This window comes from Ascaphus truei, chromosome 4, assembly GCF_040206685.1.
Source record: "Ascaphus truei isolate aAscTru1 chromosome 4, aAscTru1.hap1, whole genome shotgun sequence".
In the NCBI taxonomy this organism is placed as follows: domain Eukaryota; kingdom Metazoa; phylum Chordata; class Amphibia; order Anura; family Ascaphidae; genus Ascaphus; species Ascaphus truei.
This window is the reverse complement of record NC_134486.1, coordinates 213164190-213184347: the sequence shown is the minus strand read 5'-3', so window position 1 is coordinate 213184347 and position 20158 is coordinate 213164190. Positions and strand designations below refer to the sequence as shown.

Sequence of the window (20158 nt, the reverse complement as noted above, 5' to 3'; positions counted from 1 at the left end):
CCTTTTTCCTGCCATTAGTGAAAGAAGGGCAGCAACACACAGAACAGCAATGTGTCATTTAAAGCCCATTTGTGATATTGTGGATGGAGAAGTGTAACATGAATGTAAATACTGTAGGAATTTCGCTGCTTTTTTTTTTTTACTAAGCATTTTGAGTTTGCACTGGCAAAGAAACCCATTACACTTAAACTGGTTAAACAGTTGTCCCTTTATTTACTGCACCAATGTGTACTGGACAGGCAATTAAGTGAACGTACTTGGCCATGTTACAGACTCTTTTAAGACGTTTTACACTTTTTAGATATTTCTTATGATTTGAGATATTAAAGAGTTTACATGTTGACACCAAACTATAGTGAAACACACCAGAGTGTAAATCAATATCATTAGGAGTGTATGTCACTGATTCCTAAATAGCAGCACTTAGAGATCCATCATAAAAATAGTTCTAAAAAGAAATCCCAACTGTGACCACTTATTAAAAGTAAAAATTAAAAAATATGTACAACTGATGGAAATGAAATGCTGCAACTTTATATAACATGTTGGACATTTTATTTTCGTGTTCCTACCTCAGGAGCCAAGTACTCTGGGGTGCCACAGAATGTCTTCATTGTAGCTGCATCTGTGATTCCTTCTTTGCAGAGACCAAAATCTGTTATTTTTATATGCCCATCTTTATCCAACATTAGGTTTTCTAACTGCAAGAAATAAAGGAGAAAATACAAAAATAAGCAGAGATACATGGAATATACTGTACACTGATTTCTGAAATACAATTTTCCATGCAAAATCCAAGTTTGCATCTACTTTAGAAAGTATTGTGCCTGGTAATATCTGGAGTATACAGATAGCAATGTTACATCAATTAAGTCAATATAATATATTTTGTATAAATTATAATTGTGCACATTCTAAAATGAAATAAAGAAAAAAATATGTTGAATATGTAACAGATGCTGACTTGGTTATTCCTTTAGAAGATTGTAGAAAAACAAAAAAGATAAATTATCCAATTTAGAAAAATGTTACTAAATGTAGACAGTTTTTATTTTCAACACTAGTCTTACATAATTGTGTTGTCATATCTGATTGTATTGCATTGTGTTTCTTGTATGTTACTCTTTATATACTGTATTTGGCCGAATATAGGGCGACCCTGAATCTAATGAGACCCCCCCTTAATTTCACTAGTAGCTGGAAAAAAAATCTCTCTCGCCTACCTCATACATCCGACTGTTGATTCTCGCAAAGTGGGCGGGCCCGATTATAAGGCAAGTCTGTGCTTTTAACTTTATTGAAAAAAATGTTGCCTTATAATCAAGCAAAACCTGTATATTTTTTCATGAACTGTTATTAAAAAAAATGTATTTATAAGAGGATGTGGCCAGCAGGGATCGTTTGTACACATGTGGTGGACATGCCCAAAGGTTACAAAGCTATGGAAAGCCATCCATGGTATGGTACAGGTGATTCTCGGGTTTGTCTTCCCCTTGGACGGCATTGCTGTGCAAGCAAATTGAAAATATGGAAAGAAACTAAATGAAACTATTGATACATAGATATTCAGCCACCAGGTGAAAAATAGCCAAGGCATGGAAACCATAACTTAAATTGTATGGTAAACCTACCCAGTCTAGAAATATTTGAAAGCAAGTTTATACCAACTGTGACAAAGTACCTTCTTGCTCTGTACCTTTTGTCCAAGAATCAGCACTTTCACACAGCCTTCCAGGTAGAGGAGACAGTCTTCTGACACAGAGGTGAAAAGCTTTGGCCTGTTTATATTTGCCATACAAATGCTACAGCAGATAACAGGAGTAAATCAAACAAACAAAACAAAAGTCTTTTTCTCAGCATAACACAGCACACCCTCCTCTTGAGAGTCAAACAGCTCTGTCTTGCTCTGTTTAGAGCAACCTTTTAATCATCTCCCTGCTCAATCAGCTGCTCCAGTCCTGTGAAAGCTGGGAGAGCTTGAAGTCCCGGTCTGGATTCCCCTTGGTAAATCTCCAAACCGTGGAGTGGAGCAGAAACCCTGCACTAATTTAGGGCCGTAATATCCTCTTTTCACTACTGTTCCCTCATATCTGTCACATATCCTCCCCTCCTGCTCAGACCTAATGGGGTGAGCGACCGTGCACTCCAGTGAATGCATTCTTGACAAGCCATCTGCATTCCCCTGTCTACTGCCTGCCCTGTGTTCCACTGAGAATTTGTAGGGTTGCAGACTGAGAAACCAGCGTGTCACTCTGCTATTTTTCTCCCTATTCTGACTCATCGAGGTTAGGGGTGTGTGGTCTGTCACCAGGCTGAATTTTCTGCCTAACAAGTAGTACTTAAGACTGTCTATTGCCCAGTTTATTGCAAGACACTCTTTTTCAACTATGGAGTAGTTTCTTTCGTGTGGGTTAAGTTTTCTGCTTAGGTACAAGATAGGATGTTCTTCATTCTGGTTCTCTTGTGAGAGGACCGCACCAAGCCCTACGTCCGACGCATCGGTTGGCAAAATAAATTCCCTAGCAAAATCGGGGGTTACTAACACTGGTTGGGCACATATGGCTTCTTTCAACGACCTGAATGTTTGTTCTAGTTCTGGGGACCATTTTACCATTACTGGTACCCTTGCCTTTGTCAGATCAGTTAAGGGACATGCAAGGGTAGCAAAGTTATAGATAAACCTCCGGTAATATCCAACTAGGCCAAGGAAAGTTCTCACTTGTTTCTTGGTGACTGGCCGGGGCCAATTCCTTATGGCTTCCACTTTAGCCCTTTGAGGTTTCACTAACCCTCTACCAATAGAATATCCTAAATATTTGGCTTCCTCTAAGCCAATTGTACACTTCCTTGGGTTAGCCGTTAACCCTGCAGAGTAAATCGAGTTTAACACTGCTTGTACTTTTGGAAGGTGGGATTCCCAATCTTCCGTATGTATCACTACATCGTCTAAATATGCAGCTGCATATAATGTATGTGGCCTTAATATTCTGTCCATCATCCTTTGAAAGGTGGCAGGAACCCCATGCAGACCAAACGGCAACACCTTGTATTGGAAAAGACCATCAGGAGTAGAAAATGCCATTTTGCCAGAAATTTACTTTCTACTGTGGGGATTAACACTAAGACTCTGTCTCCAGGTTGAAACCTACGGACCCTAGCATTCCTATTATAGCTATTCCGCTGGTTACGTTGGGCCTTTTCCATATGTTCCCGCACTATAGGCATAATGGCTGCCATGCGTTCCTGCATTTGGGTTACATGCTCAATTACACTGCGATGGGGTGTAGTGTCCTGTTCCCATGTCTCCTTGGCTATGTCAAGTAACCCCCTAAAGTGTCTACCATACAACAATTCAAATGGTGAAAACTCAGTAGATGCTTGGGGCACTTCTCTAATAGCAAACATTAAATAAGGTAACAGAAAATCCCAGTTTTTTCCATCCTTATCAATTACTTTCCGCAGCATTGCCTTTAGGGTTTTATTGAACCGCTCCACCAAACCATCAGTTTGTTGGTGGTACACAGAGGTTTTTAACTGTTTTATGTGAAGTTTGCATAACTCCTTGGTTACCCGAGACATGAATGGTCACCCTGATCTGATAGGATCTTCTTGGGCACACAGTTTGGGCATACAGTTAGTAATCATCCTCATTATTACTACCCACATTACATTCCATGGGTTCAACCATTCTGGGACAGTCCTTTGCCATACAGTATGTCCAAACTCTCGACATTTAAAACATTTTACAGCATAGTCCCTTATAGGTTCTTCCCGCTTAACAAAGTTCCTTTCTCTTGTGGTTATGTCCCTGGTGTTATAGACCCCAACCTGTTCATCAAAATTCCCCCTTTTTCCTGGAACAGTCTTACCAATTTTGCTGGGGCTTTGGACCTTCCGGTTCTGGGGCTGCCCTTGGATAGGGGGTTGAAGCCATTCTCCAGCTGCACTGTACCGTTATACCAACGAGACTAACTGGTCAGCCGTTTGGGGATCACTCTGGCTGACCCAGTGACGAAGGACAACAGGTAAGCCTCTCAGAAATCGGTCCATCACTAGTTGCTCCACAATGTGGCTGGAGTGAAATTTCTGGGCACGGACCGCCGTTGTCACCCCTAGGCGCGCCAGGATCTCCTTTTTCAGCTCGCTGTAATCACTGGCTTGAGCTGGTTCCAGTTCATAGTATGCTTTCTGGGCCTTCCCACACAGGAACGGTGCTAGCAGACTTGCCCATTCAGCCACAGGCCATTTTTCTCTCTCCGCCGTCCTCTCAAACGCCATGGGGTAGGCCTCTACATCTTCTGCAGCCACCATCTTTTGCAGGTAGTTACTCACTCTAACCACCTTAGGATGTGCTTCTGCGGTATCCCCGGTAAGCCTCTCAGATAGGCCCTGGATCTCCTGATGTAAAGCATGGGCGGTATTTTTCTGCTCCTCTCTGAGCAGTTGATGAGCTTCAGCCTGGGCCAGCACCAGTCTCTGCAATATTGCCATGTTTTCCTGCTGTGTGGCATAACCCTCAGCCAGCCTGCTATTGGTTTCTTGCTGTATGGCATAACCCTCAGCCAGCCTGTTGATGATTTCATGTTGTATAGATGTGGATTGGACCAGGGCTGTGACTACTTCCTCTATTCCCTTTTGCATCTTACAGGCTTGTCAGTGTGATGCCCGCATAAAACTCCACCATATGTGACAAAGTACCTTCTTGCTCTGTACCTTTTGTCCAAGGATCAGCACTTTCACACAGCCTTCCAGGTAGAGGAGACAGTCTTCCGAGACAGAGGTGAAAAGCTTGGCCTGTTTATATTTGCCATACAAATGCTACAGCAGATAACAGGAGTAAATCAAACAAACAAAAAAAAGTATTTTTTTCAGCATAACACAGCTTTTCAGCATACCCTCTTCTTGAGAGTCAAACAGCTCTTTCTTGCTCAGCTTAGAGCAACCTTTTAATCATCTCCCTGCTCAATCAGTTGCTCTAGTCCTGTGAAAGCTGGGAGAGCTAGACGTCCTGGTCTGGATTCCCCTTGGTAAATCTCCAAACCGTGGAGTTGCGCAGAAACCCTGCACTAATTTAGGGCCGTAATATCCTCTGTTCACTACTGTGCTCTCATATCTGTCACACAACCTCACACTGATGATATCCATCAAGGTTGAAACATGTCTGTGAGTGGTTTAAACTTGCTTTGCTAGTCCCATGCTGTGTTTAAAAGCTGTGTGAACGGCGAAACATCAGCTTAAATGGGCTCCATGTGAATGGATATTCCAGGCAAAAGGTGACACATTGTGTGCTCATTTGCATGTCATCTCCCAGAATCCCTTGCTGCAGTGGGAGCACTGTATGCGAGGTGATAATGGTTGAAAGGCAGGGTTGCAGACCTGTCTAAGACATGTGAATGTGCTCACCAGCGATATTCTTTATTGGCTATTATCTAACCTACAAAGTGTGGAAAATATTATAAATGCAATTACGTTTTTTCCTATTTCTGTCTTTTATCATTTGATAGTGTATAGCGTGTTGTTTTTGTATTGTATTAAAGTGCTGTTATTTATGACTACACTAATACAGTCATGTGAAAAAGAAAGTACACCCTCTTTGAATTCCATGGTTTTACATATCAGGACATAATAACAATCATCTGTTCCTTAGCAGGTCTAAAAATGAGATAAATACAACCTCAGATGAACAGCAACACATGACATATTACACCGTGTCATGGTTTATTTAACAAAAATAAAGCCAAAATGTTACAACCGATAATGTAAGGGAGGGTTAACCCCTCCCACAAGGCCTAACCTCCCACCCTGGGGCAAATATAATATTCACCACAAACACCCACCATCACCACACAGTAATGGGCAAAAGCCCTATTAGACATATGGCTAATAGGGCTTTTATCCATTCAAAATAAATTAATAGCCAGCCACCATAGCTACCACACGGCTTGTCAGAGCAAGAGTGCCAACAGTTGTTAAAAAGCCATTTCAAAGTGATTTTGACATATTATTAAAGCATTCTGAATAGCTACACATGCAAAAATGCTTGGAAAGTGCCTTTAACAAGCGTTAAGTCACTATTGAAGCTACCTGAATAAGCCCCATAGTGTCCACCAGGCATTCTCAACCAACTAAAGCATAACAGTATTGTAGTAGTTCAAAGGCATTTTCATGGCAGGGAGTGTAGAACACCCGGAGGGCCATTGCACCAGGGAAGTCGTGTTGAACAAATTTAGGTTGCCAACTAAATGTGTAAAGAAACAGAATAATTTTGCCAGAAGACATTGGCCAACCTGACTGGGAGTCGAAGTCAAAATTTACCAGTGTCATTGTCAAAGGGACACAATAAAAACAAAATCTTATCAGTAGTGACTAATAGGTACAGCAGGGCCCCGCTTCTCGGCGATCCGCTGATACGGCGGCACCGAGAAGGGGGCCGCCATGTTGGTTTGTAAATCGTGCATGCGCAGAACGGGCGGGTGCACCCGGCGCGCATGCGCAGACCGCAGGTTGCGTGCGCATACCATAGGTTGCGTGCACATACCATAGGTTGCACATGCGCAGAACGGCAACAATGCCGGTTTGCGTATGCGCAGAAGTGAAAATCGCCGGATCCGCTTTCCGGTGATTTTCACTATACAGCGGGCCTCTGGAACGGAACCCACTGTATACCCGGGGCCCTGCTGTATATATAAGCATTAGCATACGAAAGCTTTACTTCAATCAGAATTAGGGAAAGGAAAATAATATGTGGGGGATTAAAATGCATCTCACAATAAAAGGGACTTATCACTGTTTGGAAAAAGCTGCCTCAGAGCTCTGAATCCAGCATGGAACTGGTTAACTGCAGCCACTCAATTTGCCAGTCTCCACCTGGACAAATCAGAGCTCTGTGAAAAAGCATTATGTGAGACATAGGAGGGAGATTTTCCTTAGCCCAGACACACTGTACTGACATAGGGAGATTAAGTCTTGAGCACACAGAAGAGCTGTGTTGATAACAAGACACCAGACCTTTTTTCCTGGACACAGAGGAACCAGGAACCTGCCAGAGGCTGGACCCTCAAACACACCAAGACACCTGGACACCACCGACCTGAAGGACTACCTGCTTTAAGGTACCGCTGAGACACTGGGGGTGGTATGCTGGTAATGGGTTCCCCTTCCCCCAGTCTTACAGATAGGGACTGGGGAGTGAGTTAGCCATTACACAGGGATAGGTGTTTGTTGTTTTATATATATTTTTATTAGCTGTGTTGTTTAAAGGAACAGGAAATTAAGCCTTATGTTAATTTAACCCTAAACAGTCTCCATTAGCATACCTCTGCACACATCTCTTACATATGGTGTCAGAAGTTGGAATGAGAGGTGGCCCTTGAATTTCAAAGGGGCCACGGGGACTGCCTGTGAATTTTTTTTGTGCTTTTACCTGCATACAGTTTTTGCAACAGCTTGAGCAGCAAAAACAAAATCACGTGCAGCAGTGACCAGAATTAAAGGGCTACACATCCAGGCAGGAAAACTACACTGCTCCAGAGAAAGCCACAGTTTGACTGGGGGGACTGCAACAGATGGTGACCCACACAAGGGACTGATGCTGTGACCAGAGTCTACTCTACCACTTGTGTGAAGGGAAAAAAAAAAAAAAAACATGGAATTTAAAATGGCCGTCCAGCTGAAGTCAAATACAGACTCTACAAGAATGGGGAGCAGTGTCCCTTCAGGCCTTATTCTGATGATGAGGATGATCCCTATGTGGCCCCAGAAAAAGGGCAGCAGCCAGAGGTAAAAAAAATTCAGCGAGCCAAGGAACTGCAGCAGAAAGCAAAATGCTGTGGTCACAAGAAAAATGCAGAAGTTTTTCTGAACAAGTGCACATCCAATATCACTAATGAGAAAGAATTTGTGCACAGTACTGCTGATGTCTCAGAATCTGCAAAGGTAAAGAAGAAAAAGTCTACAGAGATGCCTGAGAGAGCTACCTGAGAGAGATGCCTGAGAGAGCTCTGCCAGCAAAGTCTGCTCACCTGTAGGAATACCAGCTGGGGTTCTAGCAAATACAGTGAAAACAGCTGCAATAACGCCTCCCAAAGTCAAAAATACACCTGATACCACAAACATGGAGGACAAGATGTGGCGTTCCTGTAATTAACTTTACCCCACAGAAGAGTGACCTTTCCGGTCCTATGAGGATACGGATAAGGATAAAGATATCTCTTAGGGAGAACCCGAAATGAGACGCACCAACAAAACAACCCTAGGATAGTGGAGGTGCCTAAACTCGCTACTGAACAAACAGGTCTCTATGACCTCAAATATTCCTGCCAGCTAATGCAATTGCAAGAAAAGCATGGTGGATGCTGTGAAACTGCTGAAGTTTCAAACATAGAAGGAGACCCCAGTATCCCTGATGGAACGAGTCGTCCAAAGCAAAAAAGGCAGAAAAAGAAAAGGAGGTTCTCCAATTACCATGGAAGGATCTCCATAGATACCGTGGAGGAAAAGGGACGCCGAGTTTCCCTGAAGCCTAGAACAAATGGAGAATTCATCCAGCGGATGACAGAATATCCAGAGGGCCCAAGGCAGAAGTCGTGTACCCCAAAGAAGTGTCTGTCTGGTGCTGACAGTGAGAACCCCTCAAACTATACCTTGACCAGCCCTGAAAAATACCAGGCAGGGCTCTGATCTCCTCTGTAAACGATTGTAACAGGAGATAGAAGCTAATGCCAAGCTACTGTACAGAGTGATCTGTTCCCAATCGCCTTTGACTGTGGGACAGCGATGAACACGGAGCGTCGCTTACGTAGTGACTTAGAGGACCAGATGACTGAGCTGAAGACAACGAACACTATTATTACCACCATGGCCAAGAAACAGACCCACTCGGACGAAGTTATTTCTGACTTGCAGCAGAAACAGGAGGAGGTTAAAAAAGCCCTCCGTCTCAGTGTAGAGCTTGGACTATCTCAGAAGGAGTCTCTCAGTCTCAGTGCAGAGCTTGGAGGCTCCCGAAAGGAGGTTGACCGCCTCAGTATGTACCTCGAAGTCTCTCGAACAGATATTCGCAGTCTCCATGCCAGGCTGGAAGTCTCCCAGAAAGAGTTTCAAAGCCTAGGTACCGAGCGGGAGATCTTCGAGAAAGAAGTTCATACACTCAAGTTAGAGCTGGATGTTTCTAGCCAGGAGGTCAACAGTATCCGGACAGAGGTGGATATATCACAGAACGAGGTTCATACTCTCCGCAAAGAGCTGGGTGCCTCACACCAAGAGATCAGCAGTCACCGCAAAGAACTGGAAGTCTCTAAAAAGGAACTTCACAGTCTCGCCGAGGAGCTGGACATCTCTCAAAAAGATGTCCACAGGCCGCTCCTCCTCTCCTCTCTCTGCCATTACCAAACCCTTCCTATTCCTCCCTCTCGCTTTTCCCTCCTTTGAGGCTCACACTGTCCAGATCTTCTCTCCTCTCCCTGTCTATGTGGCGGTCATGTACCACCCACCTACCTCTATTCATCCCCCTTCTACCTTTCTCTCTCACTTTGAATCCTGGCTCACTTTCTTCCTCTCCTCAGACTCACCTGTTCTTCTCCTTGGGGACTTCAACTGCCACATTGATGACCCCTCTTTCCCTTGGGCTTCCCGCTTTCTCTCTCTAACCTCTTCTTTTGGCCTTCAACAGTGGACTGCAGCCAGCACCTACAAGGATGCCCACTACCTAGACCTGGATTTCACTAAACTTTTCTCTCTCTGATTTTTCCATTTCCCCCTATCCTCTCTGTGACCATCACCTAATCTCATTTTCTCTCTCTGACCATCACCTAATCTAATTTTCTCTCTCTCTGACCATCACCTCCTTTCCTCTAACTGACTATCACCTCATCTCATTTTCTCTCTCACTTCTCCCCTTCTCCATCTCCATCTACCCTTTGTTTCTGCAGAAACCTGTGCTCTATTAACCTACCAGCCTTTGATTCCACTTTACGCTCCTCCCTCTCCTCTCTCAGTTATGCTCCAGATCCTGACAACCTGGTCAGGAAATATAACTCTGCCTTATCCTCCACTCTTGATCTACATGCCCCACTTTCTCTCTGCCGTCCTCGCAGAGGCCTTCAAACCCCAAACCCTTGCTAAATTCCAACATGCGCATGCTGCGTTCCTCCACTCGTTCCTCTGAACGACTCTGGAGGAAATCTCACACTCTCGCAGACTTCCTTCACTACAAATTTATGCTATCCTGTTTCAACTCTGCCCTCTCTCAGGCAAAACCAACCTACTTTTCTCCACTAATCAACATGCACAAGTCTAACCCATGACAACTTCCCCCTGTCTTTGACTATCTACTCAAACCACCCTCAGATGCCTCTTCTTCTTCCTCCATCTCACCTCAGGACTTTGCTGACTATTTTAAGGAAAAGGTGAAATCCATATGTCACAAAAGCCTCTCTGTTTCCTCCTCCCATCCTACACCGCTTCCTAACTCCTCCTGCCTTCCTTGACTCTTTCTCCGCTGTCTCAGAGGAGGATGTGTCACTGCTGATCTCCTCTTCTCCCTCTACCACTTGCCCTCTTGACCCCATTTCCTCCCGTCTCCTAAAACCTCTTGCTCCTACTAAAATCCCTACGCTCAAACACATTTTTAACTCCTCCCTCTACTCTGGTACCTTTCCCTCCTCCTTCAAACATGCAACAGTTATACTATTACTCAAAAACAGCAAGCTTGACCCTACCTGTCTTTCTAACTATCGACCTGTCTCCCTCCTGCCTTTTGCCTCCAAACTCTTTGAATGTCTTGTATTCTCTCGCTTGCTCCACTTTCTCAACACCTATTCTCTCCTAGACCCTCTACAATCTGGCTTCCGCACTGCTAACTCGACTGAAATAGCCCTCACTAAAATAACTAATGACCTCCATGCTGCCAAAGAGAGAGGTCATTACACTCTGCTGTTATTTCTCGACCTCTCTGCAATTGACACTGTGGACCACCCTCTTCTCCTTCACATTCTCCATATTCTTGGTATTCGTAACAAAGCTCTATCCTGGATCTCCTCTTACCTCTCCCATCATACTTTTAGTGTCTCTTCTGCTAACACCTCCCCCTCTATTGATCTCTCTGTGGGGGTACCCAAGGGCTCTGTCCTGGGACACTTTCTCTAGGTGACCTAATCACATCTCTAGGGTTTAAATATCACCTCTATGCTGACGACACACAAATTTACTTTTCAATCCTTGACCTTACACCTGCTGTACAGACTAAAGTTTCTAAATGTCTTCCTGCGATATCATCCTGGATGGCCCTCCGTCGACTTAAACGTAACATGGCAAAAACAGAGCTCCTCATACTTCATCCCAAACCTGGCCCTACTACCTCCTTCCACATTACTGTTGGAAGTACCATCATTCACCCAGTAGCCCAAGCACGCTGCCTAGGGGTCACACTCGACTCTTCTCTCACATTCTCGTCTCACATTCAAAACGTATCTAAAACCTCCTCAATATTACAAAGATACGCCTTTTTCGCTGTTGTTCGACTGCTAAAACTCTGACTCAGGCCCTCATTCTCTCCCGTCTTGATTACTGTAACCTCCTGCTGTCCAGCCTTCCTGCCTCTCACCCGTCTCCCCTACAATCTATCATAAATGCTGCTGCCAGAATCACTCTACTCTTTCCTAAATCTGTCTCAGCGTCTCCTCTGCTGAAATCACTCTCCTGGCTTCCTATCAAAACCCGCATCTCGCACTCAATTCTCCTCCTCACTTTTAAATCATTACATTCTTCTGCCCCTCCTTACATCTCAGCCCTAATTTCTCACTATGCACCATCCCGACTCTTGCGTTCTGCTCAAGGATGTCTTCTCTCTACCCCTTTTGTATCTAAAGCCCTCTCCCGCCTTAAACCTTTCTCACTGACTGCCCCACACCTATGGAATGCCCTTCCCCTCAATACCCGACGAGCACCCTCTCTATCCACCTTTAAGACCCACCTTAAGACACACTTGCTTAAAGAAGCATATAAGTAGCACTGTGGCTAATACTATACACATGATACATAAAGCTTGGCCCCCTGCAGACGCACTTACCAGAATGCCCTCCTACTGTCTCTGTACGTTTTTCCTTCCTACCAATTCGATTGTAAGCTCTTCGAAGCACGGACTCCTTTTCCGAAATGTTACTTTTATGTCTGAAGCACTTATTCCCATGATCTGTTATTTGTATTAATTGTTATTTATATGATTGTCACATGTATTACTACTGTGAAGCGCTTTGTGCTTTAATGGTGCTATATAAATAAAGACATACATACATACATTTTGTTTTTACAATGTTATTCTGTACAAAACAGTTTATCATTCATCATATCCACCCTTCGTCCTGTGTATTTATTTACTCTCTCTCCCCCCACACTCCCTCCCCCAGTCTAGAACATTTGGTTGCGGCTGTTTGCAGCGACCAAATCTTTGCCGGTGTTTAGCCGCCACTCGTCTCACTGCCGGGACATCTCTCCCCTGGCCACTTCGCCGCAAAAGTAAGTTCCAAGGCTTACCCTAATCATTACCCTATAAAACCCTATTACTAACACTTCCCCTTACCCTAAAAACCTTTATCCCCTACCCTAAAACCCTAACACCCATATCCTAACCGCTAAACCTGTTAAATTAACTTACCTTGTAGGCGAAGCCGGTGACTGCTGAGTGTTCAGTGGCGGAGGCATATGGTCCTTCGGCGTCCAAACGCCGGCAGAGACTTGGTCATGGAAAAATGGTCATGATCATATGTCTGATTCTACCCTCCTCATCCTCTCGCCCTCCCTCATCCTTTCACCCACCCTCAATCCTCATCCTTTCTCTCACCCACCTCCTCATCTTTCTCATCCTCCCTCTTTATTTCCTCTCACCCTCCTCCTCATCCTCTCTTACCCTCCCTTCTCATCCTCCCTCACCCTCCCTTTTAATCCTCGCTAACCTCCCTCTTGATCCTCTCTCACACCCTCTCTCCTCCTCTCACACACTCCATCCCAGTTACAATTCCTTATCTGGCTATGATGGAGTGGAGCGCCTCCCTGGTGCTAGACATCGGAAGCTGTCTACCAGCTGATTTGTGTCTCTGCTCACACAGGACCCGCCCCCCAGGCATGCCAAACACTCTGATTGGTGGATCACACTAATTTTCGATTGGTTTGTAGGGATGCGACTACAAAGCTGCAGCCTCCCAGCTCCAGCATGCCCCCGCTGTCCTCTGCGGCAGCCAGCCGCACGATTCCTGCTCAGCTCTTGGCCTCCCGCTGCCCTACCTTCTGCTACCCACTTACTTCTGCTTTGCTCCCGCCACCAAAAATGCACCAACCTAGACTATCGCCTAGTTGTAGTAGCATTTTAGGTAGGTGCCGCACATGACGCACTAAAGGGTCGCGGGTTGGCTACTCCTACATTAGAGGATGTCAAAATTATTGCATATACTAACATCTTGGAAGTATGCTATTTTAGGGGGGGGGGAAATCAGGATTTTATTACTGCATGTATGGATGACTAAAGGGTTAAGGTTACTATCCAGAACACATTTTCCCATTGTTCATTTGCTTGATCACAAGCAGGTAGATAGTTTCCGTCCTCCTCAAACATATTTTACATGTTTCTCATAGACTAATATAAAAAAAACAGACGGTCATTAAGTAAAATCTTTTAGATTTGAACAGGTTAGATGAAATCTAGCACAGGGCAGCCACAATATCTAACATTTCCAAATCATCACCACTTACAAATAGAGAACAAAAATCACTATTCTACGAGCTTGTTACATTCTAAATAATCAACCCACTATCCTTTGAAGAGACAACCACAAATGTAGAGCTGATACAAAGGTTCCACAAAAGTGGATTTTGGACGTGCATTTAGTAGTTGTGGCAGGCCCTCAAAATTTAAAGCGCTTCTTGAATTGGCAGCCCAGACACCAAACCTACTGAGCTTTGTTTTTGAAGAGGTAATTGTAGCATACAGGAAGGCTGTTATCATTAAATAAAACAATAATGATTATCTGGTATTATGAGAAAGGTGTAGTAAGTCAGGAATATAAAAAATCAGGGGCACAATTCTTTATACTTGTAGCCATGCATAATAATGACTGCATACATCTTCCCTGTTGGCTGTAAGTCCTGGTAAGTACAGGCCTGCCAACAGTAGTTATGGAGGTTTTCCCTCACACCCTGGTGTGGTGCCCTGTGTAAGGAAGGGAGTGGCTGTATGCTCTGAGTCCCTGGATAGTGACATCAGAGATACGCCTGCCCCCTGAGGTATAAAGGGCACAACACTGTCAGTTAGTGTTGTTGAAAAGTGTTGCACGGTTGGCAGAGAAGCATCTGGTAGAATGTATCTTCCTGCATAAGGAATTGGAAGAATACTTTTGTGACCCTAGTGCTGTAACTAGCGGTAGCAGAGTGACCAATCAAGTCTGTCTAAGCCACACTGTGTCCAGGGACCTGGCACAGTGGTGATCTCCCTAGGAGAAAGGGAATCCCACTTCAATACGGGAGGGCGTACCTGGCAAAGGGACAGCACGGAAAGATGTGCGGCTAGAGCCGGCAGCTGCATGGGGCAGTCTGCTACATCCAAGTCTATAATAAAGATGCCTTGTTCAAAGAAACCCCCACTGTGTGAGTATGAGATTACTCAACAGTGGCAGTCACCATCGAGAAGGAGTTCCTCACCAGGACCATCTCCTTGCGGAAGCATAGATCCTGATGAGGTGGAGGCGCTGCACGTGAAGTAAGTTGGACTCGTACCCACTACCTCAGCTACCTGTCCTGATGATATCCTCTAATAACACCAAGCGGGAGACTCAGGAGTCCTGTTACTTGCAGGTGCACCACCACACACGACCTTGTAATGGGGACCGGTTAGACCACACGGGCCAATGTGAGATTGGGTGGGTCAGACAAGGGGGGTCCAGCCGTTACAATTGGAGGCGCTGCTGAGAGACCTGTTAACAGGACAGGCTTTTGCTAGGCACACATTAGGAAACAGGGAAAGTGTCTGCTGCCACTTTGTGCTGCGTGGGATGGAGCCAGGGGTAGTCAGGGAGATGCTGGAGCTGCATGCCGCAAAGACGCCTTGGGATCCATTAGGGGTTAGTGAGTCTGGAGCCGGGGGCTATTGCTGTCCTAGTCGCCTTGAGGTAGCGCTAGCGGGGGACGCCTGAAGGGGTAAACTGGTAACTTAGGGCAGGAATTCTGGACGGGTCCGCACTAGGCTAGCCAAAAGTAGGTCGACGCCCAAAGTACTGCATGGAAGAGCCAGAGTACTCTAGTCTCCATTCCAGATCACTTACCAAGGAGCACAGACTGGAGGAACGTGTTACAGTAGACACAGAAAGGGTGAGCCTAGCCTGAGGTAGTGCAAACACGAGTCAGATCTACATTAGGTACACAAGGTTGTGCACAAGGCATGTTTATTGTACGGATGTGGTAGCTGCCCCGCAGAGTGGAGCTCCACGTACAGGAAATCGGTGTTCAACGATCAAGAGAGACCTGTCAGAATGGAGGATCTGCACAGAGCAGAAGGTCCAGGATGGCAGGGAGAGAGAACCGTCAGAATGGAGGATCTGCACAGAGTAGAAGGTCCAGGATGGCGGGGAGAGAGAACCGTAGGAATGGAGGATCTGCACAGAGCAGAAGGTCCAGGATTGCGGTCAGAGGAAGAACACGCATATGAACTGTGCGTGGACGAAGAACAAGCTACAGAAGAGACTTTTGTGAGTTTGTTGTGGAATGGCGTGAAAGCTGTGGCTGCGCCGTGTTTATCATGTTTTTGTTCTCGGGATGATACCCCTGAGAATAATGAGCATGACAGTGTGATCCGATGGGAGGAACGAAATGGACTTTGTTATACCCCAATTAACAAACAGCCAGACGCTGCCTTCAATGAAAAAAAAGACAATACTTACCAAGATGGCGGTTCCCGCGTTCCCGGGACACCGCGTGGGCATGCTGCAGAAAGTCTTGCAACTTTGCAGTTTGCTAACTGTTGGCCAGGATTGGCGCCAACGAGAAAACTCCACCCCGATGGGGAGTTTGGCGCGAAAGCTGGAGCCGCGCCCTCATGGACTATGACTCACTCTGCACCTGTGCTGAGTCAGCCTACAAGTCTACGAGACATCCCCCTAGTTTCAACCAGGGGGAGTGGTTTGCGGTTCCACCGGATGTCGACAGAGAAAATGTGAGGAAGGGTTGCTACATCAACCCATGCCTTTCAGTTGCGAAGAGCCATTGACCAATATAGACCTCTGAGACGAGTGCCTCCGTTGGTAAAGATGGCTGAAGCTGCTGACAAAGTGGACCAGGGTCCGGTGATCTCCACCCACCCTTATTCGGCTCCAGGAGGCTTCCTGGTAATCCGTGTGGAGGGTGTGGAGACTGTGGCGTGTCTGTGCCTGCAGTGCAGACTGCCGGGCGGAGCCGTGGGCAGCGAGGCCCGATGCCCCCACTGTGGACTGCAGTATTTGTGGCCCATGACCACATTCGTACCGGTGCAAGCTGTGGGAGTGACCGGAAATGTCCCGATGCCGATAGAAGAGCAGCCGGGAGCCCTCTGGAATAAGAGTGCAAGTCCCGCGGAGACTGAGTCAGCTCTGGTGCTTCCGACGGAGAAACCCAGCCATCGGAGAGGTGATCACCGAGGAGCCCATCGCCGGTCTCCTACTGGGATGCCTCGGCCGAATTGCAAGCTAGAATCCTCGGACGAGGAGTGCGCAAGGCTGGCGAGTAAGACAGTCATAAGAAGAGACTGTCATACCATTGGTACGCCATGGAGGGATGAACTTCCTCGTGGTGTGGAGACATGGAGTCGAGTGTCTCCAGTACCGCGACCACCCGATCGCCGGAGTCCCACTGCCGTGGTGACTAGTGGATCGGACGGAGGTCGATCCACCCCGACCCTGCGAGGTACTAAGACACCGTGCTTGTCGCAGACCCAAGGGGTGGAGGAGCAGGAAGAGCGAGTCCAGAGCCAGACTGGATCGCGCAGCAGATGGGCGTTGGCGGATGTCCTCGTGGAGGAAGAGATCCCGATTGGGGATCCACCCCAAGATGGCGTCGCAGCACGTGCGTGTGTGGAGGTGGTTCCGGAGGACCAGAGCGGCATCGAGTGGGAGATGGTGGCGCCTCTGTGGTCGAGCAGCGGAAAACGACCCCCTACTACCAGGGGGAACGGGCGTTCGAATTGCAGAACAAGAAGCCCAGCTGCTGGAGACAAGAACGGACTTTGTGGCGACGTTAAGGCAGGTATCGCTGGAGAGCAGGTCGTAACCCTGTCAATGCCTACTGTTCGGTCCCGTCCCCACACCCCGTCCACACCCAAGGTTAGCTCCAAGGCCCTAGCTAAAACCCCTGTACCCGTCACTATTTTATTTGGGTCCAGTTCCAGCTTAGGGTTGTCCGGGGAGTCACGGGGTCCTTCTGATGATCGGACTGGAAGCCTGGACTTGGGGACTTCGGATGATGGGTCGGAGGGAGGAGGGAGGATGTCCCGACAGGTGTCGGTATCTAGTAATTGACCTAGTGTACTAAGCATTACTGTTAGAAACACCGCACAGTACAAAGGAGTCGTTGAGCGATCTGAGGGTACGTCTGGGGTATCTTCTGGGGGGCCTGATGAGGAGTCCCTAGAAGAATCTATAGACCATAGCTCCGAAGAACGGAAGGAGACTAAATGGTGGGCCCCGTTGTACGAGGGGTATGTATCCTGGTTCGACCACACCCGCTTTATCTTAGAGAGGGAGGGGGTGGTTAATCACTGGTGGGCTGTTGGTGACTTCGACAACAAGGCATACCTTAGGGCCCTAAGGGTAAGGTGGGATCGTATCCAGGCAGGCCTTATTATCCCTAAGGGGTCCGCAGGGTTGGATGACCCGGTAGAAACCGATGAGCCCCTGTCATGGGTGTTGCCCGGGGCGGCTGGCCAAAGTAGCTTGACCAGGGTGTGCCGAGCTGAACGGGCTATTGCGGCAAAATATAGGAAGTCACATGGACTTGATTACCCGTATGTCCCGGAACCTCTAATGAGAGAGATAGAGGAGAATAGGGAGAGATGGCTCAAAAATGATATCCAACATTATATCATAGAGAAAGGGGGAGCCATTAAAGGGATGCAGGCCGAGCAGAGGGTAGCTCAACTTATGCGGGTCTGGAAGATAGGGCGCAGTGTGTATATGCACAAAGTGGTGTATTGTAATGAGCGAGGGATACCACGAGAATACAGCGTGACTGTGCATGATGCCGCGGGGCGGGAGGTGAAGAAGCCAGAACCTCGACACTATTATTGATTAACCAATAGAGTGGTCTGCTGTTTTCTTTAGCGCTCCCTGCTGGTCAGTGAGTGTGATGGGCTTGCATTATTATGTCAATGTAATGATGTTTGCTATGTTATTTGTGTGTTCTTTTGCAGTGTTTCCTGGCGCAAGGTACACCAAATTTAGGTCCCAGCTGGGACGGTGGGTATTAACCAGGGGGAGTATGTAGCCATGCATAATAATGACTGCATACATCTTCCCTGTTGGCTGTAAGTCCTGGTAAGTACAGGCCTACCAACAGTAGTTATGGAGGTTTTCCCTCACACCCTGGTGTGGTGCCCTGTGTAAGGAAGGGAGTGGCTGTATGCTCTGAGTCCCTGGATAGTGACATCAGAGATACGCCTGCCCCCTGAGGTATAAAGGGCACAACACTGTCAGTTAGTGTTGTTGAAAAGTGTTAGCCAGCAGTTGTGGGAAGCAGCTGGTAGAATGTATCTTCCTGCATAAGGGATTGTAGGAATACTTTTGTGACCCTAGTGCAGTAACTAGCGGTAGCAGAGTGATCAATCAAGTCTGTCTAAGCCACACTGTGTCCAGGGACCTGGCACAGTGGTGATCTCCCTAGGAGAAAGGGAATCCCACTTCAATACGGGAGGGCGTACCTGGCAAAGGGACAGCACGGAAAGATGTGCGGCTAGAGCCGGCAGCTGCATGGGGCAGTCTGCTACATCCAAGTCTATAATAAAGATGCCTTGTTCAAAGAAACCCCCACTGTGTGAGTGTGAGATTACTCAACAGTGGCAGTCACCACCGAGAAGGAGTTCCTCACCAGGACCATCTCCCTGCGGAAGCTTAGATCCTGATGAGGTGGAGGCGCTGCACGTGAAGTAAGTTGGACTCGTACCCACTACCTCAGCTACCTGTCCTGATGATATCCTCTAATAACACCAAGCGGGAGACTCAGGAGTCCTGTTACTTGCAGGTGCACCACCACACACGACCTTGTAATGGGGACCGGTTAGACCACACGGGCCAATGTGAGATTGGGTGGGTCAGACAAGGGGGGTCCAGACGTTACATACTGCTAAAAAAAAATGTTTTGTTCTTCTTCTTCCTCTGATCACTGACTTTAAATTGGACAGTGAGAGAAAATGCCACTGCACCTGGCCTGGTCCCAAGAATAATTTATCTACATGGATCTGGTTATTGTCATACAGTATGTTACAAGGAATGCATGTTGACTACCTTGTAAATGTCCCTCTTGGACAGATGACAGAATTAGCCACATGTAGAATGATGAGGATGCAATGCGAAATATAGTGAACCAGTTAACTCCTCAACATCTTGGTGAGCATCCAGTACTGTAAAAGCATCAAAGATGCACATTCCCAGCAACAGCCAAGCATGTCCCTACAACGGCAGAAAACACAATGAAGACATCTTGAATTACATATTCCCTACACCATCACTCTCGTCATTCAAACAGTCCTTCAGCTTATCTAACCTGACTGATAGGAACAAACTTGTCCTGTAAAAAAAAATCACAGAACACCACAATAAGAGCCTTGTAACAAAATGTGATACAAAACCATGTCCTTAAATTTCCATAGCACAATCACAAGCAAATCTAGGAGTGTGGTGGACAGGGCTGGACCTCCTCCTTCTGTGCGTTGTCATGGAAACGTATAGCCACGTGACGTCGGGACACTAAAAGAGGAGGCATGGGCGGCAAAAGGGTATGTGCAAAATGTAAAAACTGTCCCCGGCGCTGCGCCGCTTGAGTTTTCACTGTGCGACCCCGGTACCATCTTTAAATGTCTGAGTCTTGCGCACTCTTGTCAATATCGAGGGACATTTAAAGATGGTGCGTCAGAGCGGCAGGTGCAGGACTC

General features: G+C 46.7%; 1 protein-coding gene across 3 annotated transcripts in view; it reads right to left on the bottom strand.

The window, feature by feature from the left end:
- AKT3 (AKT serine/threonine kinase 3) overlaps positions 1–20158 on the bottom strand; it is a 642459-nt gene that overhangs the window by 104896 nt on the left and 517405 nt on the right. For all 3 annotated transcript variants that reach the window (XM_075596830.1, XM_075596831.1, XM_075596832.1), the window contains one exon: positions 573–701. In XM_075596830.1, the coding sequence (XP_075452945.1) occupies positions 573–701 (129 nt within the window). The remainder of the gene's footprint in view (positions 1–572; positions 702–20158) is intronic.